At 42.8% G+C, this 24,158-nt stretch overlaps 1 protein-coding gene across 6 annotated transcripts in view; it reads left to right on the top strand.

Moving 5' to 3' along the window:
• Positions 1-24,158, top strand: part of nup58 (nucleoporin 58) — a 58,803-nt gene that overhangs the window by 1,092 nt on the left and 33,553 nt on the right. For 3 of the 6 annotated variants that reach the window (XM_055636940.1, XM_055636934.1, XM_055636939.1), the window contains exons 2-12: positions 4,980-5,131; positions 7,310-7,345; positions 7,694-7,831; positions 8,512-8,646; positions 11,473-11,583; positions 12,774-12,804; positions 15,514-15,579; positions 15,676-15,850; positions 19,135-19,214; positions 23,140-23,258; positions 23,680-23,762. In XM_055636940.1, coding sequence (XP_055492915.1) covers positions 4,980-5,131; positions 7,310-7,345; positions 7,694-7,831; positions 8,512-8,646; positions 11,473-11,583; positions 12,774-12,804; positions 15,514-15,579; positions 15,676-15,850; positions 19,135-19,214; positions 23,140-23,258; positions 23,680-23,762 — 1,126 coding nt within the window. The remainder of the gene's footprint in view (positions 1-4,979; positions 5,132-7,309; positions 7,346-7,693; positions 7,832-8,511; positions 8,647-11,472; positions 11,584-12,773; positions 12,805-15,513; positions 15,580-15,675; positions 15,851-19,134; positions 19,215-23,139; positions 23,259-23,679; positions 23,763-24,158) is intronic. The other 3 variants (XM_055636935.1, XM_055636938.1, XM_055636937.1) reach the window with 3 other exon arrangements.

Genomic DNA, 24,158 nt, shown 5'->3' with positions numbered 1-24,158 from the left:
TCCATAGGTAGAAACATGGAACGTGTAGAAACAAGGAACTGCAGATGCTGGTTTACACGAGTAGACATTAAGTGCTGGTGTAACTCATCGGGTCAGGAAGCATCCATGGAGGGAATGGATATGGTGTTTCAGGTCAGGGTGCTTCTTCAAACTGTCCACTTCCCTGCACAGATGCTGAGGTACTCCAGCACTCTGTCTTTTTTTTTAAACCAGCATCAACAGTTCCTTATGTAGAAACGTGAAACTACAGATGCTGACCCTTCTTCAGACTGAGAGTTAGGGGAGAGGGAGACACAGTGTTAAGGAAGTGTAAGGTGTAAAAACGAGACATCAAAAGAGATGGGGATCAAAGAAAATGTAGAATTGACCATTGTTAGATAGGAGAAGGTGACTACGAAACAAACAGTTGTGTTTAAGAAGGAACTGCAGATGCTGGAAAATCAAAGGTACACAAAAATGCTGGAGAAACTCAGCGGGTGCAGCAGCATCTATGGAGCGAAGGAAATGGGCAACGTTTCGAACCGAAACCCTGGGTTTCGGCCCGAAATGTTGCCTATTCAAGTCAAGAGGACATTACTTGAGAATTAAGGGCCAGAAGTTTAGGGGTAACATGAGGGGGAACTTCTTTACTCAGAGAGTGGTAGCTGTGTGGAATGAGCTTCCAGTGGAAGTGATGGAGGCAGGTTCGATTTTATCATTTCAAAATAAATTGGATAGGTTTATGGACGGGAAAGGAATGGAGCGTTATGGTCTGAGTGCAGGTAGATGGGACTATGGGAGAATAAGTGTTCAGCATGTACTAGAAGGGCCGAGTTGGCATGTTTCCGTGCTGTAATTGTTATATGGTTATATGTATGAAACAAACAGTATCGGGAACAGTCAGACTGGTCAGAGAACCAGTCTTGACTCCCCTATGTTGGTCGTGGTTTTATATAATTTTAGTCAGTGGAAGAAGGGTCCTGCCAGAAACGTCACCTAACTATGTTCCCCAGAGATTGACCAGCTGAGTTACTCCAGCACTTTGTGTCTATCTTCAGTATACATCACACTGCTTTTGCTTTCAGCAATCTCATTGGCTGGAGGCAGGATTGTGATGATTATTATCTGTGATCAATGCTGTCAAATCTAGTCATCTGTCAAGTTTGTGTTTGGTGGGTATAATTAGTTGGTTGTCTCCCAACTGTTTAATTTTCTTCAATTAATTTATTTTCTGTTGTGCCTTGGGCTCCAGTTGAAAGTGAGTACATTGGTTCATTTAGACGTTGTTAGTCTGCAAAGATTGTAGAGAAGATGGACAACAACATTGCCAGGACTCGAGGATCCTGAGCTATAGGGAAGATTGAGCAGGATGGGAAGGTTGTGCAGGCTGGAAATTTATTCCTTGGAGTGCATGAGGTTGAGGCGTGATCTTATGGAAGTGTATAATATGAGGGGAATGCACAGTCTTACTCGAAGTATGGGAATCCGGAGGACATAGGTTTAAGGTGAGAGGGGAAAGATTTAATAGGAATCTGGCGTGCAACTTTTTCACACGTGTAAGGAACAAGCTGCCAGCGAAGGTAGTTGAGGCATGTACAATAAAAACATTTAAAAAACATTTGGACAGGTACATGGATAGGAAAGGTTTAGAGGGTTATGGGCCCAATGCGGGCAGGTAGGACGAGTGTAGACGGTGCATGTTGGTCAGCGTGGGCAAGTAGGGCTGAGGGGTGATGTATGACTATAACTCTTATTTGATTTTGATGATGATCTACTACTCGTGGGAGTAATGTTTACTTGTGACCTTGAGCTTTCCATTGATTATGGTCAGGTCCTGAGAAAGGCCAATTATGCTGCTGCTTCACTATTGGAGGAACCTGAAGGATCATCTACAAATAATCTCTTCGGACGTTGGAGGAAAAGCCAATCATTTTATTTCCAATTGGTAGTGGAAAAGGCCTGATCAACTGTTGTAAAATACTTTATCTGATTCATTGGAAATAAAAGTACTCGGAGTCATGATGTTTCTTTGGAAGAATGTACAACAGGACCTTGTATTTGATTGGACCTGTTGCTAGACGATTTTCCAATGGACTTCTGAAGATTATAGAGAGCTTTTATGATGCCTGGGTGGAGTGAATGTTGAGCGGATGTTTCCTGTCGTGGGAGAGAGTTGGACCAGAGGGCACAGCCTCAGAATAAAAGGGTGTACCTTTCGAATGGAGATGAGGAGGAATTTCTTTACCCAGAGGGCAGTGAATCTGTGGAATTCATTGCCACATACGGCTGTGGAGGCCGTCTTTGGGTATTTTTAAAGCGGAGAATAGGTTAATTCTGAAGAAGGGTTCCGACCCGAATCGTCACCAATTAACTCCAGTGATCTGCAATTCCTTCCTACACATGGATAGGCTCTTGATTAGTAAGGGTGTCGAGGAGTATCGGGAGAAGATAGGAGATGGTGTTGACAGGGAGATAGATCAGCCATGATCAAATGGTAGGGCAGACTTGATGGGCCGATTGGCCTAATTATGCTTCTATGTCTTATGTACAATGCCAGATTCTTACTAAGTTGCTGCCGTTATCCGCTATCCTTTTCGGGAATCAGTATGGTTTTGCCAAAATCACGCAAACCTCAAGAACAGATACCATTTCAAAAGGAATTAAATGGCTTATCTGTGAAATGTTTATATTTATCAGATTCACAGAAGAAAATATGATTGGCATGGAGAGAACTTAATCAGATTTTGAAAAATATGTTTGAAAATATTTTCTGAATCGTCCTGTTAGGGATTTGCTATTTTCACGAGCTGAATGATTACAGATTAGACCTATAATCTGATATCTGGCCTCATTCTCCTATTAGTCACAAATCTTTCAAGATGACCTCTGATTTTTCGAGAGCCCTTCTGTGCCTCTTACATGTGATAACAAAAGATTAGCTACAATTCAGATGCAACCATTTTGAGCGAATGCATATACTATAAGTGAAGAATTAGTTTAGTATATTGTCACGTGTACTGAGATACAGTAAAAAGCTTTTTGTTATGTGCTATCCAGTCAGCGGAAAGACAATGCATGATTACAATCGAGCTAGCTGCAATTTTCAGATACAGGATAAAAGGAATAATGTATAGTGCAAGATAAAGCCTAGTAATGTCTGATACTGTCGGAGTAGAGGTTTAAAAGAGTGGAGCGATTGTAATGAATGATTGCGGATCCACTTCTGGGACCAGCACACAGAGAATTGTTTGGAATGGGCGCCATCTTTATAGTTTAAAGAATTAGTGACTTCTGTGCTTGTTCTGCTGTGTCTTTTTGTTCCTTTGATCACATTGTAGGTGATGAAAGTACGAGCGTCAAGTAACGCTAAGTGCTACTTAACATTGTGGAAGCAATTTAAGGCGTTGGATTCAATAGTACCTTATTGTCACGCGTACCTATTGTCAGTGAAATTATTTGCATGCTGTTCAGTAACATTCCTACTATAGGACACAATCACACTAAATATAGGCGTATAAAATAATAGACCACACTGAGTCGGTACATAAGATTCGCTGTGTTTTATCTGCCATTTTGTAGTCTTGAAGTCCGAGGTTTAAAAAAATTGTAGTCTTAATTTGACCAAAATGTTCCTTAGTGGAAAGACGGCATGATTACAATCGGGCGGCGTACAGATACACGACAAAGGGAATAACATTTTGCAAAGTAAAGTCCGATTAAAGGTAGTCCGAGGGTCTCCAATGAGGTAGGAGATAGGATGGTACATTTGCCTGATAACAGCTGGGAAGAAACTGTCCCTGAACCTGGAGGTATGCGTTTTTATGCTTTAACTCTTGCCGGATGGGAGAGGGGAGAAGAGAGAGTAATTACTCTTAATTTGTCATGACATTTTATCTATATGATAGATGACAACACTGCAATGTTGGAAAAACAGTAATCATTTTTTTTATTCTAAAATGTTATTGCTCTTGTCTTTGTATGATTGCTCGTTATCTTGTCTGCCAGTTTTTATAACCACGTAGGTAAAAAAAGACAGGTTGCTGGAGAAGCTCAATGGCTCAGTCAGTATCTCAGGAGAACATGGATAGGTGACGTTTCGTGTTGGGACCCTTCCTCAGGCCGATTGGGGGGGGTTCTGATTGTTCTGATTGGGGAATCACACATTATGATCGTGAATGCTTGTCGATTTTGACAATTTACTCCATGTACAAGATCATTCCACAAGATGGCGCCAAAGAGTGGCACTTCTTTGCATGCTCTTCCCATTATATGATTAATGAAAGGCCTGGATAGGAGAGGATGTTTCCACTAGGAGTGCCTCGGACCAGAGGGCATAGCCTCAGAATAAAAGGAAGTACTTTGAGAATCGAGATGGGCAGGACTTTCTTTACCCAGAGGGTGGTGAATCTGTTGAATTAATTTCCACAAACGGCTGTGGAAGCTAAGTCAATGGACATTTTTATAGTGGAGATTGACAGGTTCTTGATTGGTAGGTGTGTCAAAGGTTACGGGGGGGGGAGAGGCAGGAGAATGGAGTTGAGCAGGCAAAATAGATCACCAAGATCGCATGGCGATGCGGACCTGATGGCCTAATTCTGCTCCTATAAACATAGAAATTAGGTGCAGGAGAAGGCCATTCGACCCTTCGCACCTGCACCGCCATTCAATATGATCATGGCTGATCATCCAACTTGGTATCCTGCACCTGCCTTCTCTCCATACCCCCTCTTCCCTTTAGCCACAAGGGCCACATCTAACTCCCTTCTTAAATATAGCCAATGAACTGGCCTCAAATACCTTCTGTGGCAGAGAATTCCTATGGCTTTATGGTTTATGTGAACACTAAAACACACTTTTTTGACAACCAACCGTGCAAGTCCTTGCCTCCGTTAGATTATTCGCAGGAAGTAATGATGATATTTGGAGCAATGTGCGAACCAGACAAAAAATAAAGATTTAGCCATCTGATTCCTAACTGCTTTCCCTCCATTTTGTTTCAGCAACCCTAGTGGTACTGGAGGGTTTGCCTTTGGCAATCTTGGAACCACTGCCCCAACCGCTACCACGACTGCATCAACTTTCGGAGGCCTTAGTGGTGGATTGTTTGCACAGAAACAACCCACTGGATTCTCATTTGGACCCACCTCGACAGGTATTTTCAAATGTTCATAAGTTATAGCAGTGGAATTAGGCCATTCGGCCCATCAAGTCTTCACCATTCAATCATGGCTGATCTATCCTCTCAGCCCCATTCTCCTGCCTCCTCCTCCCCCTCCCCCATAATTCCTGACACCCTTACTAATCAAGAGTCAGTGGAGGTCGGCAAGGTATTAAACAAGTGCTTTGCATCTGTATCTGTCAAATTCTGTATTCGATTCAATGGTTTTTTATTATCAGTGAAAAAGATTTTTCCTTACAGATCAATAAGATTATTGCCATGCACAAGTATAGAATGCATTGAAACAGCCCGAAGGACTAGGTGGCGTTCCGAGTTAAAACCCTACTTAGCAGTCTGAAGAAGGGTTCCAACCCGAAACATCACCTATTCCTTTACTCCAGTGATGCTGCCTTACCTGCTGAGTTACTCCAGTGTCTTGTGACTATCTTTGGTTCAGTTCCTTCCTTCACATAGAACAGTACAGCACTGGCACAGGCCCTTCAGTCCACATGTCGCTGCCTCAAAAAGGCTGGCAACATCATCAAGGACCCACACCTTCTTGGCCACACACTCATCTCCCTGCTACTTTCAGGTAGAAGGTACAGGAGTCTGAAGACTGCAACATCCAGGTTCAGTAATATCTACTCCCCCACAGCCATCAGGCTATTAAACTTAACTCAAACAAAACTCTACACATTAATAGCCCATTATATGTTTATCTGCACTTTATCTGTTTATTTATTCATGTGTGTATATATTTATATAATGGTATATGGACACACTGATCTGTTCTGTATTCATGCCTACCATATTCTGTTGTGCTGAAGCAAAGCAAGAATTTCATTGTCCTATCTGAGACACATGACAATAAACTCTTGAATCTTGAATGTCTGTGCCGGACGTTACCTGCGGCAGCCTAGTGCATCGTATGCAATCAACTGCCGCTACACAACAGTCTAACATAGCCCTGAGCTAAAGGTTTATGTGAGTTATCACACCCTAGAGAGTGCACATTGTGTGCCACCGAAATTATTTACCAACAGTAATGTGCCCAGGTGTCGATCTATTGCAGAGAACTCAGCCATATTCTGAAAACTTCAATAGCTAAAGTCTCCCATATTTTCATTTAATACAATGCGATCACATGACTGGAAGTGACGTGCGGCTCGCTGCCGTTGCCGACTGTTTGCCGATCGTAAAGTCAAAATATCGCAAGTCGAAGCATCATAAATCGGGGAGCATCTGTGTTTTAATGTTAGACAAATGGGAGAATGGTTTTCTAAATAACGGAACAGATGGTTAAAGATAACAATAGGTGCAGGAATAGGCCATTTGGCCCTTCGAGCCAGCACCGCCATTCAATGTGATCATGGCTGATCATCCCCAATCAGTGCCCCGTTCCTGCCTTCTCCCCATATCTCCTGGCTCTGCTATTTTTAAGAGCCCTATCTAGGGTTCTGGATTCCCCCAACATCAGGAACATCTTTCCTGCCTCTAGCGTGTCCAAGCCCTTAACAATCTTATATGTTTCAATGAGATTCCCTCTCATCCTTCTAAACTCCAGAGTGTACAAGCCCAGCTGCTCCATTCTCTCAGCATGTGACAGTCCCGCCATCCCGGGAGTTGAAAGGCTAGGAGAGACAGTGATCAGTGATGAATCATCTCAAAAATGTTAAAAACACATGTAATATTGTGTTGTGAGAATGTAACCATATTGTGGGTGCCGTGAGTCACTGAAACACTTTGGCTTCTCTCGGGCTGTGCCCAGTGCGTATTGTTAAGGCCTCAAATAAACCGACTTGTTTGAGAAACTCGCCACTGCTTAGCGAGATGTTTTTGTCTGTTCCTATCTAAGCTGTAACCAAGAGGTCAATTGTGCCGTTCACACTGTTATCCCACTTTCACACCCATTCCCTACACACTAGGGGATAATTTACAGAGGACAATTAACTGACAAACCTCCAAGTATTTGTTTACTTCTCTGCCACAGAAGGCAGTGGAGGCCAATTTACTAGATGTTTTCAAGAGAGAGTTAGATTTAGCTCTTGGGGCTAAAGGAATCAAGGTACTGATTTTAGGTGATCAGCCATGATCATATTGAATGGCCTACTCCAGCACCTATTTTCTGTGTTTCTACTTATGCTCTTCCATATTTCCTTTCCTAACCTACAGGGGCTACAACAGCAGCAACGACAGGACTATCTTTGGGTAAGTCTGATAAAGTGGCAAAAATATTTGATAAGCTAAACAGGAGGATGCAAGGAAATAGTTCATAGTCATACAATGTGGAAACAGGTGCTTTGGTCCAACTTGCCCACACCAACCAAGATGCCCCATCTATACTAAATCCACCTGCCTGTGTTTGGTCCATATCCCTCTAAACATTTCCTACCCATATACCTGTTTAAATGTTTTGTAAACGTGCTAATTTATCAAGTAACATTCCTTAATGTATTTCATTAAAATATAGTTTGTAAAATGTCATTAATGTCATTCTTAATTTATCTTCTAAAATTATGATTGTGCTATTAAAACTCAATTCAATTTATTTCCCAGTAGCACCCACAACTACAACTGGTTTTGGTTTGGGATTCACTAAACCAGCGAGCTCTGTAACCCCTTTCACAATGCCCGTGGCACCTACTGCAGCAGGGGGACTGTGCCTGTCATCTGTACTCCCAACATCTACAGCAGGTAACGGTTGGCAGACCTTGATCTTAACATCCTCATCAATTGCTTACAGTCCAATTATTTTTAAGCATGCAATGTGTCTGAATAACTCTCCTTGTCAGGCAACATCTTTGGAGGGCGTGTATAAGCGACATAGGCAGTTGTGAGCTTCATCAGTGAGGGGAGGGGAAGCTGAATACAGAGGTGTAGTCAACGCCTTTGTTGAGTGGTGTGGGCCGAATCACCTGCAGCTCATCACCGAGAAGACAAATGAGTTAGTGGTGGAATTTAGCAGGAGAGGAACACCCCTGGCTCCATGAAGGGTGTAGATGTGCAGTTGACCAAGTTCCTTGGAGTTTACCTGGTCAAAGAACTGGACTGGTCCAGAAAAGCTGAGGCACTGTATAAGATGGGATAGAGCCGTCTGTACTTTCTGAGGAGGCTCCACTCTTTCAACGTCTGCAGTAAGATGCTGCAGATGTTCTACCAATTGGTGGTGGCCAGTGCCATCTTCTTTGCTGTCATGTGCTGGGATGGGAGGGCGAAGGCCGTGGACGCCAACAGAATGTACAAGCTCGTCAGGAAAGCTGACTCCGTCCTGGGGTTGGAGTTGGATTCACTGAGTTTAATCATATCGATATATTTATAATTAAAAAAAAAAAGTTTTAGATGGTTTTCTACATAATTGATTTCTATACCTGCAGGATCTACTGGATTTGCATTGAATTTAGGTGGAATCCCTGCATCCGCGGCATCCATACCCACAGGTCTGACTTTGGGAGGGGCTCTGACAGGCTTAGGTGGCACCCTCTTTCAGGGTACAAATGCCTCGACTTTGGGTAAGTACATGTTTTTTAGCTGAGAGAGTTATAGTTTTGCTTGTGTCTGTGTGGAAGTGCACACAATTAATTAGGCTTTAGAGATACAACGTGGAAACAGTCCTCTTGCCCCACTTAACCTGCTCTGACCGGCGATCACCCTGTACACTGGCACTATCCTACATACGACAATTTACAATATTGCTGGCCAATCAAACCTGTACGTCTTTGGAGTGTGGGAGGAAACCGGAGCACCTGGAGAAAACCCATGTGATCACGGAAAACATACAAACTGTACAGATGGCATGCGTAGTCAGTATCGAACATGGGTTCCTGACGCTGTAAGGCAGCAACTCTAATGCTGTGCCGCTTAATTTATTTGTGTCTGTCTGTGTGGAGGTAATTTTTGATAGTTGTTGATGGTTGTTGATGCTGAATGAAGAGTCTGGAGTTTTTTATTGTCAAATGTACTTTTTAACAATTAAATTTTTATTGGCAGCAGCATTACAACAGTTTTGAGAACAGGTTACTCAATCAATAATATATTAAACATTTTCAATGAATAAAGAATCCAATATACTGCAAAAAAAAATCCCAATCTCCCTCGTGTGCAACTAAGGCAATTTGAAGTTTAGTTGGAGTTTGTAGTATAAAATAGCATGGTATTATACATGACAATAATAAACTTTGGACACAGGTTTAAGGTGAGAGGGGCAAGATTTAATAAGAATCTGAGGTGCAACTTTTCGACACAGAGGGTGGAGGCTATGTGGAACGAGCTGCCAGAGGAGGTAGTTGAGGCAGTTACTGGAACAATATTTAAAAGACAGGTAGGACAGGTACATGGATAGGAACGGTTTAGAGGGATGTGGGCCAAGTGAGAGCAAATGGGGCTGGAGTAGTGTAAGAAGGACTGCAGATGCTGGTTTAAACCGAAGATAGACACAAAGCTGGAGTAACTCAGCATCTCTGGAGAGAAGGCATGGGTGACGTTTTGGGTCGAGACCCTTCAGACTGGTTATGGATAAGGGAAATGAGAGATAAATGATGATGTGGAGAGATAAAGAACAATGAAATGAACAATGAAAGATATGCAAAAAAGTGACGATGATAAAGGAAACAGGTCATTGTAAGCTGTTTGAAAGGTGAACATGAATGTGACTTGGGTGGGGGAGGGATAGAGAGAGAGAGAGAGAGGGAATGCCGGGGCTACCTGAAGTGAGAGAAATCAATATTCATACCACTGGGCTGTAAGCTGCCCAAGTGAAATATGAGATGCTGTTCCTCCAATTTGTGTGTAGCCTCACTCTGACAATGGAGGAATCCGAGGACAGAAAGGTCTGTGCAGGAATGGGAAGGAGAATTAAAGTGTCCAGCAACCAGGAGAGGTTGGTTCACGCGGGCTGAGCGATGTTCTGTGAAACGATTGCCCAGACTGCGTTTGGTCTCGCTGATGTATAAGAGTCCACATCTTGAACAACTGATACAGTAGATGAGGTTGGAGGAGGTGCAAGTAAACCTCTGCCTAACCTGAAAGGACTGTCGGGGTCCCTGGACAGAGTCGGGGGAGGAGGTATAGCGACAGGTGTTGCATCTTCCGTGGTTGTAGTGGAAGGTACCTTGGGAGGGAGCGGTTTGGGTGGGACGGGATGAGTTAATTAGGGTGCTGCGGAGTGAACAGTCTTTGCGAAGGCGGAAAGGGGTGGAGATGGGAAAATGTGTCTAGTGGTGGGATCCGTTGGAGGTGGCGGAAATGTCGGAGGATTACGTGTTGCATGTGACGGCTAATGGACTGGAGGTTAAGGACGAGGGGGACTGTCTCTGTTGCGACTAGGGGGAGGGGAACCAAGGGCAGAGCTGCAGGGTACCGAGCAGACACGAGTGAGGGCCTCATCTATGATGGGAGTGGAGAACCTCCGTTGCCTAAAGAATGGACATCTTGGATGTTCTAGTATGGAACACCTCATCTTGGGTGTAGATGCGGCATAGACGGAGGAATTGGGAGTAGGGGATAGAGTCTTTGCAGAAGCAGGGTGGGAAGAAGTGTGGTCGAGACAGTTGTGGGAGTCAGTGGATTTGAAATGGACGTCAGTCAATAGTCGATTTCTTGTGATGGAACTGAGATCAAGAAAGGGGAGAGGGAGGTGTCGGAGATGGTTCACGTAAATTTGAGTGCAGGATGAAAATTGATGAAGTCCACGTGTTCTGCATGGGTGCAGGAGGTAGCACCGATGCAGTCATCAATGTAACGGAGATAGAGTTCGGGGATATGGCCAGTGTACGCCTGGAACAGGGATTGTTCAATGTACCCTACAAAGAGGCAGGCATAGCTGGGGCCCTTGCGTGTGCCCTTAGCTACGCCTTGGACGGAGGAAGTGGGAGTAGTCAAAGGACATGTATTGAGGGCGAGGGCCAACTCCGCTAGGTGGAGTAGAGTGTTAGTAGAAGGAAATTGAATGGTTCTGTGGTCGAGGAAGAAACGGAGGGCTTTAAGGCCTTCCTGGTGGGGGATGGAGGTGTAGAGTGACTGAATGTCCATAGTATCTTGGTTGGGATGGATAGTTTGGGCTAAAGGGCCTGTTTTCGTGCTGATAATGCATTCAATGAATAGGAGCGAAGATATTCAAAACGGTAGCATTAGTTAGGGCACAAGTATCATTCAAGATTTATTTCTTCATTTACTCATTATGTTCGCAGTTCCCTCGTGGCTGCATAATGATTGGGAGCAATGGAAAGTAAATGATAATTTCATTATTAAAATGTGTGTTATGCATTTCACGGTTTTTGAAATGATTAAATAAATGTTTCTCAACTTTGACATAATTCAGTGATTTTTCTCTCCTTCAGCACTTGGACAATCGCTGGGTTTAAATCTTGGTGTATCTCCAGCTGCTGCAACCATTACAGCTAGTGAAGGACTTGGTGGAATAGACTTCAGTGGATCTTCTGATAAGAAAAGTGAGCACTCTTTTTGAACTTCATTGTATAAAGTTCCTGCTGAAGTAACAACAAACGACAGAGTGCTGGAGTAACTCAGTGGGTCAGGCAGCATCTCTGGAGAACATGGTTAGGCGACGTTTGGGGTCGGGACACTTCTTCTGACTGATTGGGGAAGGAGTGGGGGGAGAAAGCTGAAAAAATGGAGGGGCAGGATAAAGCCTGGTAGGTAATAGGATATAGCTGAGGGGGGTTGCTTTGATAGGTAGATCAATTATGTTGATCTAAGGCCAGAGATGAAAAGACAGAAGGTGTATTACAGAAGGATTGAAGAGTTGGGAATTGTGAAGCCAGAGGTAGGAATGTAGGTGAATTGGGACGGGGAAGAGGAGCAACAGGTATGAATAAATGTGAAGTAACAATGCCTGTTCTAAGAAAGAATTCAAAGTTTGTTTATTCGACTTTAAATTACAGTTTCTTCACTTGGGTTACAAATAATACTGGTAACTTATTGCTCTGAAGTGGACATTTGTAAGGAGACTGTCAATAACTTGCTGTAAATTCCAGCAAACTAAATGAGGTGCCGTATAGTAGAATATTATAAAGAAGTTAAGTTTTCTATAGAGCTGACTTGTAATTCTGAAATTAACATACCACATTACATCAAAAAAACAGGCTCTTTGGCCCACAATATTCAAGCCAAACATGATGCCCAGAGCAACTCTTATCTGCCTGTGTGTAATCTATATCCCTCTATACCCTGCAGATGCTGGTTTACACCGACGATAGAAACAAAGTGCTGGAGTAACTCAGTGGGTCAGGCAGTATCACTGGAGAAAAGGAATAGGTGGCGTTTCGGATCAAAAACCTTCTTCAGACTGAGGTTCAGAACCTTTTGTTCACTATTTGTTCTGAGTCTTTTCATATCTAGTTTCCCTCTCCCCTGACTCTCAGTCTGAATAAGGGTCTCGACCCGAAGTGTCACGTATATTTATTTTCTCCAAAGATGCTGCCTGACCCACTGAGTTACTCCGGCACTTTGTGTCAAGCTCCTGGTGTAGTTGAGGCCACTCCTGTGACCCACCTGGCTTGGTTTTCATTGTAGGGGAGTAGATTGCATTATTCTCCCTGCCCTTTTACCAATTGATGTCCAGTGTCCATTCGAAAGATAGCATTGAGGCATTAATCTTTTCCATATTTGTGCTTCACAGATGATAAATGTTCAACTGGAGTTAGACCTGAGTAAGTAAGTTGTTTGTATGCACATGTGTTTGTGTATATATATGGAACGTACCCAACATTACAGCACAGGAACAGGACTTTTTGATTCGTAATATTTGTGGTGCACATGATGCCAACTCAAAATAATCTACCTGCAAGTGATCCATATCCCTCCATTCTCTGCATATTCATGTGCCTTCAAAAGCCTCTTAAACACAACTATTGTATCTGCTTCGCCCACCACCCCCTGGCAGCTCATTCCAGGCACCCACCACACTGGGTTAAAAAAAAAAACACTTGCCCTGTACATCTCTTTTAAAACCATCTATTTTTAAACCTTAAAACTGTGCCTTCTACTCTTCAAAATGTCCAACCTGTGTGTGGGGGGGGGGGGGGGGGGGGGGGAAGGTTCTACATTGTCAAATCAGGCAGCATCCTGCCAAATCTCTTGTGCACCCTTTCCAAAGCCTTCACATCTAATGGGGTGACCAGAACTTCACACTATACTCCAATGCGACCTAACCAAACCTTTATGGAGCTGTAACATTACTTTATCCCTGCAATCATTGCCCTGATTGATGAAGACAAGCATACCATACGTCTTCCTTCCCATCTACTTGTGTTGCACTTTCGTGGAGCTATTGAATTAGATCCCAAGATCCCTCTGTAAATCAATGGTGTTAATGGTCTTGCCATTAACTGTAAACCTTCTCCTTGCCTCCGATCTCCCAGAGTGTAACGCCTGCTTCGATTAAACTCCATCAGCCATTTCACCACCCATATCTGTAACTGATCTATATACCTCTGTATCCTTTAACCACCTTCCTCACTGTCATGAGAGATAAAGAATAATAAGAGTCTTTGTTCATCTACATTGCACTTGGTTTGTTGTATTTGGTTTTGGAATGTAGAATTCTTGTGCAAGTAATTTATTTTGCAAAGTTAATCGCACTTATTGCTGATATATGAAACAGAACTTGCATTGACCTGTTATGTAAAATTGAGCAAAAATGAAGATATGATATCTAGCTATGGTTTCTGAAATAGAGCTAGGGTTTTCTCGTGGTGCTTCGGTTTCCTCCCACATTCGAAAGAAAGTAGAAAAGAATTGGCTTCTGAAAATTGTCCATAGTGTGTAGGATAGAACTAGTATACAGGTGATCGTTGGTCAGCACAGAATCAGTGGGCCGAAGGGCATATAACCATATAACAATTACAGCACGGAAACAGGCCATCTCGACCCTTCTAGTCCGTGCCGAACACGTATTCTCCCCTAGTCCCATATACCTGCGCTCAGACCATAACCCTCCATTCCTTTCCCGTCCATATAACTATCCAATTTATTTTTAAATGATAAAAACGAACCTGCCTCCACCACCCTCACTGGAAGCTCATGCCACACAGCCACCACTCTCTAAGTAAAGAAGTTCCCCCTCATGTTACCCCTAAACTTCTGTCCCTTAATTCTCAAGTCATGTCCCCTTGTTTGAATCTTCCCTACTCTCAGTGGGAAAAGCTTATCCACGTCAACTCTGTCTATCCCTCTCATCATTTTAAAGACCTCTATCAAGTCCCCCCTTAACCTTCTGCGCTCCAAAGAATAAAGCCCTAACTTGTTCAACCTTTCTCTGTAACTTAGTTGCTGAAACCCAGGCAACATTCTAGTAAAGGTTACACAGAAAAGCTGGAGAAACTCAGCGGGTGCAGCAGCATCTATGGAGCGAAGGAAATAGGCAACGTTTCGGGCCGAAACCCTTCTTCAGAAGAAGGGTTTCGGCCCGAAATGTTGCCTATTTCCTTCGCTCCATAGATGCTGCTGCACCCGCTGAGTTTCTCCAGCTTTTCTGTGTAACCTTCGATTCTCCAGCATCTGCAGTTCCCTCTTTAACATTCTAGTAAATCTCCTCTGTACTCTCTCTATTTTGTTGACATCCTTCCTATAATTAGGCGACCAAAATTGTACACCATACTCCAAAATTGGCCTCACCAATGCCTTGTACAATTTTAACATTACATCCCAACTTCTAAACTCAATGCTCTGATTTATAAAGGCCAGCACACCAAAAGCTTTCTTTACCACCCTATCTACATGAGATTCCACTTTCAGGGAACTGTGCACAGTTATTCCCAGATCCCTCTGTTCACCTGCATTCTTCAATTCCCTATGTTGGTCAGCACAGACTCATGATTCCATGTTTTTAATCTAAACAAAAGTAAACTAAACTAGTATCCTGATTAAGTCCTCAAATAGTTAGCATGTTAATTCTTCCACACTTTGAAACTCTGCAAATAATTTTCAAGAGGTGTAATTCTTCCTTGGATATATTCCAAGATATTCAGATATTTTTTTTTATTTTTATTTTAAATTTATATTTTTATTAGAAGCAGTGTACAATAGTATAAACCGCGGCATATGACATAATACATTTATTGTACATTTTTAATTTTAACAAAAATGAAATGGAAAAAGAGAGAAAGAGCAAGAAAGAAAGAAAGTGAAAGGGAGAGTGAATGTGTAAAAATAGAACCCCTAAACTACCAAACAGTGTAGACATAAACGAAAAATAATTAAAAAAAAACAAAAAAAAACGTGTTGATATACCTGCTTCATTTCTCACCACAACCATCACCCTGTCCGTAAATCGGTATAATTCCAAAGTTGTGTTGCACCATACTATCCTTCAGTTATTCAGATATTAAATACAAAAAGTTTTTATTTTTGTCTATCAGTGAAAGCAAAGCGCTGAAGGATGAAAATCTGCCCCCTGTTATCTGTCAGGATGTGGAAAACTTTCAGTGAGTTTGTTTCTTCGGCCTTGCATGCAATCATTGGCTCATTATTTTCTTGCGCAAGAACTTGTAAAGTTGTGCATTTTCTTCACACATTTGCAGGAAATTTGTAAAAGAACAAAAACAGGTACAAGAAGAGATCAGTCGAATGTCTTTTAAAGCCATGCTGAAAGTACAAGAAGACATCAAGGCACTGAAACAACTGCTGGCAGTGGTTGCAAGTGGACTACAGAGGGATTCACTTGCCATTGACAAACTTAAGATAGAATCCGCACAGGTAAATTAAAAATGCCACTGGTTTCTCGTATTGTTACGAAATAAGTAAAATGCCATTGTGTCTGTTACTTCAGTACAAATAACTATATTATATTTGTAACTAAGAGAGAAACTTTACACTCTGACATTGGGACGCTGGCAGAGAGGATAGTCTATGTAAAAACAATAAACATATTTTGTAGCGCCATGAAGTCCTACAGCATGGAAACAAGCCCTTCGGCCCAATATGCCCATGCCTACATAATTCCTACCTATCTGCATTTGGCCCATTTCCCTCCAAACCTTTTCTATCCATGTACCTGTCCAAATGTAGGTACATGGGACTCGAGATGCTGGTTTACAAAAAAAACAGTGCTGGAGTAACACAATGGGTCAGGCAGATTTCTGGAGGAAATGAATAGGCGACGTTTCAGGTCGGGCCTCTTCATACTCTTTTAGAAACGGAAATATAGGTGCAGGAGTAGGCCATTTGGCCCTTTGAGCTACCACCTGCCATTCAATATGATCATGGCTGATCATTTAAAATCAGTACCCCCGTTCCTTGCTTTTTCTTTTTCCCCATATCCTTTGATTCCTTTAGCCCTAAGAGCTAAATCTAACTATTTTGAAAACATCCAGTGAATTGGCCGCCACTGCCTTCTGTAGCAGAGAATTCCACAGATTCACAACACTGGGTGAAGAAGTTTTTCCTCATCTTAGTCCTAAATGGCCTACCCCTTATTCTTAAACTGTGACCACTGGTTCTGGACACCCCCAACATTGGGAACATTTTTCCTGCATCTAGCCTGTTCAATCCTTTAAGAATTTTATGTTTCTATAGGATCCCCTGTCATCATTCTAAATCCAGTGAATACAAGCCCAGTCGACCCATTCTTTCATCATATGTCAGTCCAGCCACCCCGGCAATTAACCTGGTGACCTTTCACTGCACTCCCTCAATAGCAATAATGTCCTCCCTCAAATTAGGATACCAAAATTGCAAACAATGCTCCAGGTGGGGTCTCACCAGGGCCCTGTACATCTGCAGTAGGACCTCCTTGCTCCTAAACTCAAATCCTCTCGCAATGAAGGCCAACATGCCATTAGCTTTCTTCACTGCCTGCTGTACCTGCATGCTTACTTTCAGTAACTGATGTACAAGCCCTTCCAGGTCTTGTTGCTCCTCCTCGTTTCTTAATCCGACACCATACAGATAATTATCTGCATTCCTGTTCTTGCCATCAAAGTGGATAACCTCACATGTATCTGCATTATACTGCATCTGCTCACTCACCCAACCTATCCAAGTCACCCTGCAGCCTCATAACATCCTCATCACAGCTCGCACTGCCACCCAGCTTTGTGTCATCTGCAAACTTGGAGATGTCACCTTTAATTCCCTCATCTAAATCATTATATATTGTAAATAGCTGGGGTCTCAGCAACGAGCCTTGTGGCACCCCATTAGTCACTGCCTGCCATTTTGAAAAGGACCCATTAATTCCTGCTCTTTACTTCCTGTCTGCCAACCAGTTCTCTATCCATGTCAATACCCAACCCCCAATACCATGTGCTCTAATTTTGCACACTAATCTCTTGTGTGGGACCTGGTCAAAGGCTTTTTGAAAGACCAGATACACCACATCCTCTGGCTCTCCCTTAACTATTCTACTTGTTACATCCTCAAAAAATTCCAGAAGATTAGTCAAGGATGATTTCACCTTCATAAATCCATGCTGACTTTGATCGATCCAGTCACTGCTTCCCAAATACGCTGCTATATCGTCTTTAACAATTTGAGCCTGCACCGCCATTCAATGTGATCATGGCTGATCATCCCCAATCAGTACCCCGTTCCTGCCTTCTCCCCATATCCCCTGACTTCGCTATTTTTAAGAGCCCTATCTAGCTCTCTCTTGAAAGCATCCAGAGAGCCTGCCTCCACCGCCCTCTGAGGCTCTCCCTCCTTTCTTAAAAAGTGGGGTTACATTGGCTACCCTCCAGTCCACAGGATCTGATGCAATCAGGAGAGCATTGGAAAAAGATCACCAATGCATCCACAAATTCTAGGGCCACCTCCCTCAGTACTCTGGGATGCAGACCATCAGGCCCTGGGAATTTATCTGCCTTCAGTCCCAACAGTTTACCTTACACCATTTCATGACTAATGTGAATTATTTTCAGTTCCTCCCTCCCACTAGATCCTCGGTCCCCTAGTATTTCTGGGAGATTGTATCCTCCTTAGTGAATACAGAACCAAAGGACTGTTCTGCCATTTCTTTGTTTCCCATTATAAATTCACCTGCCTCTGACTAAGGAACCTACATTTGTCTTCGCTAATCTTTTCCCTTTTACATATCTAAAGAAGCTTTTAGAGTCAGTTTTTATATACCCCGCAAGCTTTCTTTCATGCCTTTCCCCCCCCCCCCCCTTTTAATTAACCCCTTTGTCCTCCTCCCTCCTCTGTTTAGTTCTATGTTTCTCCTAGTCCTCCGGTTTGCTGCTTCCTCTGGCCAATTTATACGCCTCTTCCTTGGAATTAACACTATCCTTGATTTCCCTCATTAGCCACCATTGAGCCGCCTTCCCTGTTTTGTTTTTTTTACCAGACAGGGATGAACAATTTTTGGAGTTCATCCATATGGTCTTTAAATCTTTGCCATTGCATCTCCACCATCAACCCTTGAAGTATTATTTCACAGCCTTTTGTAGGGGAGATAAAGCTGGAAAAGATTTGGGAGTGGGACAAAGCCTTGTATGTGATAGGTAGATACTGGTGGGGTACAGGAAACAGGGAGGATAAAGAGCAGTGATTATTCGTTGGTTAGTTATCTCAAATTGGAGAATTCAATTGGATTTGGGTCGTCACAAAATGCTGGAGTATGAGGTATGTATAGGACCCATGTTTCCAAAAGGATAAAAGGGGCAGCCCAGTGGCACAGGGTTAGAGTTGCTGCTTTACCACGCCAGAGACCCGGGTACGATCCTGACTACGGGTACTGTCTGTATGGAGTTTGTATGTTTTCTCTGGGTGCTCTGCGTGACTGCATGAGTTTTTCTCCGAGTGCTCTGGTTTCCTCCCACACTCCAAGGACGTACAGGTTTGTAGATTAATTGGCTTCTGTCGTTAAATGTCCCTAATGTGTAAGATAGAACTAGTGTATGGTGGGCGGCATGGGCTTGGGGCCTGTTTACACAATATATCTGTAAAAATAAAGAAAAATTAAATATAAACAATGGACATTAGCAAAGAAATTGGAGCAGGAGAAAAAGGCTCCCTTAAATCTGTCTATGCTTTTCTCACAGGAGCTTAAGAATGCTGAAATAGCATTAAGAACACAAAAGATACCACCAGGTCTTCAACATGAAAACACCGCACCAGCAGAGTAAGTCTGTGAATTTCTCTTTAAGTAACATGTTCGCCAAACCTTTTATTCAAGATATGACAAAAATTTCCAAACTGATATTTAGTGATACACTGTTGATACATTGAATTAAAAGATACATTTTATTACCAAATTGGTGCTCTGCAGATGAATAAGATGATTGAGGAAAGACATAAAATGCTGGAGTAACTCGGTTGGTCAGGCAGCATCTCTGGAGAACATTGACAGGTGACATTTCAGGTCAGGAATGAAGAGGGTTGCAGCCCGAAAAGTCACCCATCGATGTTATGCAGGGATGCCACCTGATCCGCTGAGTTACTTCACCATTCGGTATCTTTCCTTGGCAAACCAGTATCTGCAGTTCCTTGTTTCTCCAGTAAGATGATTGGACTGGAACTTTGCATTTTAATGCATTCTCATTTTTCAGAGTCAGTGGAAAATAAGCATACAGCCTGACCATTTCATCTATAATGTTGGCTGACTAAGCAGCAGGAATTATCCAACATGGCTTTCTGATTGTTGCTTGCCTTCATTGAGGCAGGTATTCAGCCTCCCAAGAACCTCCAAGCGACATTCCACGTGGCTTTCTTACCCTACATTTGTACAGTATCTCCCAGACACATTGTGCAACCATCAACCTATAAACCATCACCTTGAGGAAATCGGTCTGAAGAAGGGTCCCGACCCGAAATGTCAACTTTCCATTTTCTCCAGAGATGTTGTCTGGCCCGTTGAGTTACTCTGGCATTTTGTGTCTATCTTTGGTATAAAACAGCACCGTCAGTTTTTTATTACCTGGAGGAAATATCTTTTTTTGGGATAAAAAGCTGACTTTGCATTATTCCTGATATAATGGATCATTTTTGTTTGAAGTGGTAATTACAGCAGAATCAGGGCATTTAGCCCATTGAATTCACTCTGCCATTCGTTCATGGCTGATTTTTTTTTTTTTATCCTTCTCAAACCCATTCTCCTGCGTTCTCCCTGTAACATTCTCCCCGGTGGGCCATGTGGCCAGATGCACAAGACCTGTTGTGCTAGAGGGAACCCGCCGAGCCATCCCCTGCTCCTTCCCTGGAAACCAGCGATTGGAGAGATGGGAGCCTGAAGAGACTTGAGGAGCAAGGCCATTAGGAGAGAGTCTGCCAGAGGCGCCCCCAAGGCACAAAGGTGGATGGGTGAGGAGACTGACGTCAGTTCACTGGATGATACAGACGTCCAAGGAAGGCGATGGCTGGAGGCCTGCAGCAGCCTGAGGCTCGCCCAGATCGGGAGCCGCTCATAAGACCTCGAACATGGACTGCACTTTGAAAATGGCACCAAAGCTTGGCGCCTCATACATGGGTTCTCAGTGGACTATTTCTGTACACTTTCCTAATCTAGGACCATTGACCGTAACATTGACAGAGAAATGTCTATGAATGTTAATTATATGGACTTCCAGAAGCCATTTGAAAAGGTCCATAATGGAAACCTTTAGCTGATACTCATGGGATTGAAGACTAATTATTAACCTCATTAGAGTGACAGAAAGTGAGAGCTCACGGTGTACTGAAAATAACCCCGTTTTGTAGTTGTTCAAATTTACAAAGAACTAGGATTGTGGGATAAGGAGAGTCAAAACTATTTTATTGTCAGATGTCTCAAAACAGAACAATGAAATTCGTACGTGCAGCAGCGACATAACAGGTTTGTAAATACAGGACTCAATAGATAATATAACGAACAAGGAAAAGTTCAATTAAAAAATCAATATAGTACCAAAACAAAACAAAGTCCCAAGTGCATCCCAAGCAATTCGTAGTTTGGAGTTCATAGTGTTCAACAACCTGATGGTTGTTGGGAAGAAGCTGTTTGTTACAGTTTTCAGACTCTTCCCAGTGGCAGGAGTGAAATGAGAACATGGCCAGGGTGGTGTTGGTCCTTGATGAGGCTGGCTGCCTTTTTGAGAAAGCGCCTCATAGATCCTTTCAATGGTGGGGTGGTCAGTACCTGTGATGGAAATGTACGTCAATCACCCTACAAAACCCACACGTCTTGAGGTGTGGGAGGAAACAGCTAGAATACGGTCCAGACCTCCCATTTACCTTATTGGAGACCTTTGAACTATCTTTAATCAGACTCTGTACCATTTATCCATTATAGTGGAATCAATGGATATGGGTGGAAGGCAGGCACAACATTCTGCTTATTGAATCGGGATGATCAGCCATGATCACAATGAATGGCGGTGCTGGCTCGAAGGGCCGAATGGCCTCCTCCTGCACCCATTTTCTAAGTTTCTATCTGTACAATATGGACAGCTTGATTGTAATCACGTATAGTCTTTTTGACTGGATAGCATGCTACAAACCTTTTTCACTGTACACTTGACAATAATAAACTAAACCAAACTAAGGAAACCAGAGCACCCGGAGGAAACCAACGCGGTTCCAGGGAGGATACTTAGAGATAATATATATATAATCATCTGGATAAACAGGGTCTGATGAGGAACAGTCACCATGGATTTGTGCCTGGAAGGTCATGTTCGATTAATCTTCTTGGATTTTTTTTGAAGAGGTTACTAGGGAAATTGATGAGGGTAAAGCGGTGGATGTTGTCTATATGGACTTCAGTAAGGCCTTTGACAAGGTTCCACATGGAAGGTTGGTTAAGAAGGTTCAATTGTTGGGTATTAATAGTGGAGTAGCAAGATGGATTCAACAGTGCTGAATGGGAGATACCAGAGAGTAATGGTGGATAACTGTTTGACAGGTTGGAGGCCGGTGACTAGTGGAGTGCCTCAGGGATCTGTGTTGGGTCCACTGTTGTTTGTCATATACATCAATGATCTGGATGATGGTGTGGTAAATTGGATTAGTAAGTATGCAGATGATACTAAGATAGGTGGTGTTGTGGATAATGAAGTAGATTTTCAAAGTCTACAGAGTGATTTAGGCCATTTGGAAGAATGGGCTGAAAGATGGCAGATGGAGTTTAATGCTGATAAGTGTGAGGTGCTACATCTTGGCAGGACAAATCAAAATAGGACGTACATGGTAAATGGTAGCGAATTGAGGAATGCAGTTGAACAAATGTGCATAGTTCCCTGAAGGTGGAATCTCATGTAGATAGGGAGGTAAAGAAAGCTTTTGGTGTGCTGGCCTTTATAAATCAGAGCATTGAGTATAGAAGTTGGGATATAATGTTAACATTGTACAAGCCATTGGTGAGGCCAATTCTGGAGTATGGTGTACAATTTTGGTCGCCAAATTATAGGAAAGATGTCAAAAAAATAGAGAGAGTACAGGGGAGATTTATTAGAATGTTGCCTGGGTTTCAGCACCTAAGTTACAGAGAAAGGTTGAACAAGTTAGGTCTTTATTCTTTGGAGCTCAGAAGGTTAAGGGGGGACTTGATAGAGGCCTTTAAAATTATGAGAGGGATAGACAGGGTTGACGTGGATAACCTTTTTCCATTGAGAGTAGGGTAGATTCAAACAAGAGGACATGATTTGAGAATTAAGGGACAAAAGTTTAGGGGTAACATGAGGGGGAACATCTTTACTCGGAGAGTGGTAGCTGTGTGGAATGAGCTTCCAGTGGAAGTGGTGGAGGCAGGTTTGATTTTATCATTTAAAAATAAATTGGATAGGTATATGGACGGGAAAGGAATGGAGGGTTATGGTCTGAGTGCAGGTAGATGGGACTAGGTGAGAGTAAGTGTTCGACACGGACTAGAAGGGCCGAGATGGCCTGTTTCCGTACTGTAATTGTTATATGGTTATATGATGTGCAAACTCCAGACAGACAAGACCTAAGTTTGTGATTGAACCCGGGTCTCTGGTGCTGTGAAGCAGTTGCTCTACCAACTGCGCCACTGTACCTCTTATGAAAATAATATTTGACTATTGTTCTCAGCTATTCCAACTTGTATTTGACAGCTATTTCAGGCAGCTGGTGGAACAATTTGAGGTTCAGTTACAGCAGTATCGACAGCAGATAGAGGAACTGGAAAATCACCTTGCTACGCAGGCTAACAGCTCTCACATGACTCCACAAGGTTTGTACTTCCGAGAAAAAGCTTGAATACATTTTTCTGATTTTATGATTCCCTCAAAATCATGAGAGGAATAGATTGGGTAGACGGACAATCTCTTGCCCAGAGTAGAGGAATCGAGAACCAGAGGACATAGGTTTAAAGTGAGGGTGGAAAAATGTAATAGGAACCTAAGGGGTAAAGGGTGGTGTGTGTATGCAAAGGGTGGTGGGTGGGTGGTGAGCTGCTGGAGGAGGTAGTTGAGACGGGAACTATTGCAATTTTTAACAAACATTTAGACAGGTACATGGATAGGACCGATTTAGAGGAATATGGGCCAATTACAGACAGGTGAGACATTTTTCCATGCTGTATGACTGCCTCGCTGTGTAGGCTACCCTGGGAACATTATTTTTGTTGTTGATCATTATTGTCATTTCTACAGATCTGTCTCTTGCAATGCAGAAAGTATACCAGACATTTGTAGCTCTGGCTGCTCAACTTCAATCAATACATGAAAGTGCAAAGGTAACATCTAGTATTTGCTTATAATCTAAAAATCCTTTCTGTAGATAAATCAAAACTTGTCTTTCATGTTCAGTATAGTTGTAGCAGTACCAAACGTGGTGAACAAACAGTTGATTTATTCAGATGTTACATGGTTGGTGTACATACAAGTTTGGTCCTCTAACATACTAAGCCATTGCTGCTGCTGCGTGAGGGTGTTGCCTCAAGCTCAGCTACCTGTACACTGATGATCTCCAGGTGAGATCTGCTTATGTAGCAAGGCACTCCCCTTGACCCATGACGTCACGTAACCACTGACGAGGGTTCGACCGTAAGTGGTCTGAATATCAGCTGACACCACACCATAAAAATTAATATGTTGCCAATTTGATACAGTTGAAAGTTGCATGACAAATA

The sequence above is a fragment of the Leucoraja erinacea genome, chromosome 6 (genome assembly GCF_028641065.1).
Source record: "Leucoraja erinacea ecotype New England chromosome 6, Leri_hhj_1, whole genome shotgun sequence".
Classification (NCBI taxonomy): Eukaryota; Metazoa; Chordata; class Chondrichthyes; order Rajiformes; family Rajidae; genus Leucoraja; species Leucoraja erinaceus.
The sequence above is the reverse complement of the archived record's forward strand: the minus strand, read 5'-3'. Positions and strand labels throughout refer to the sequence as shown.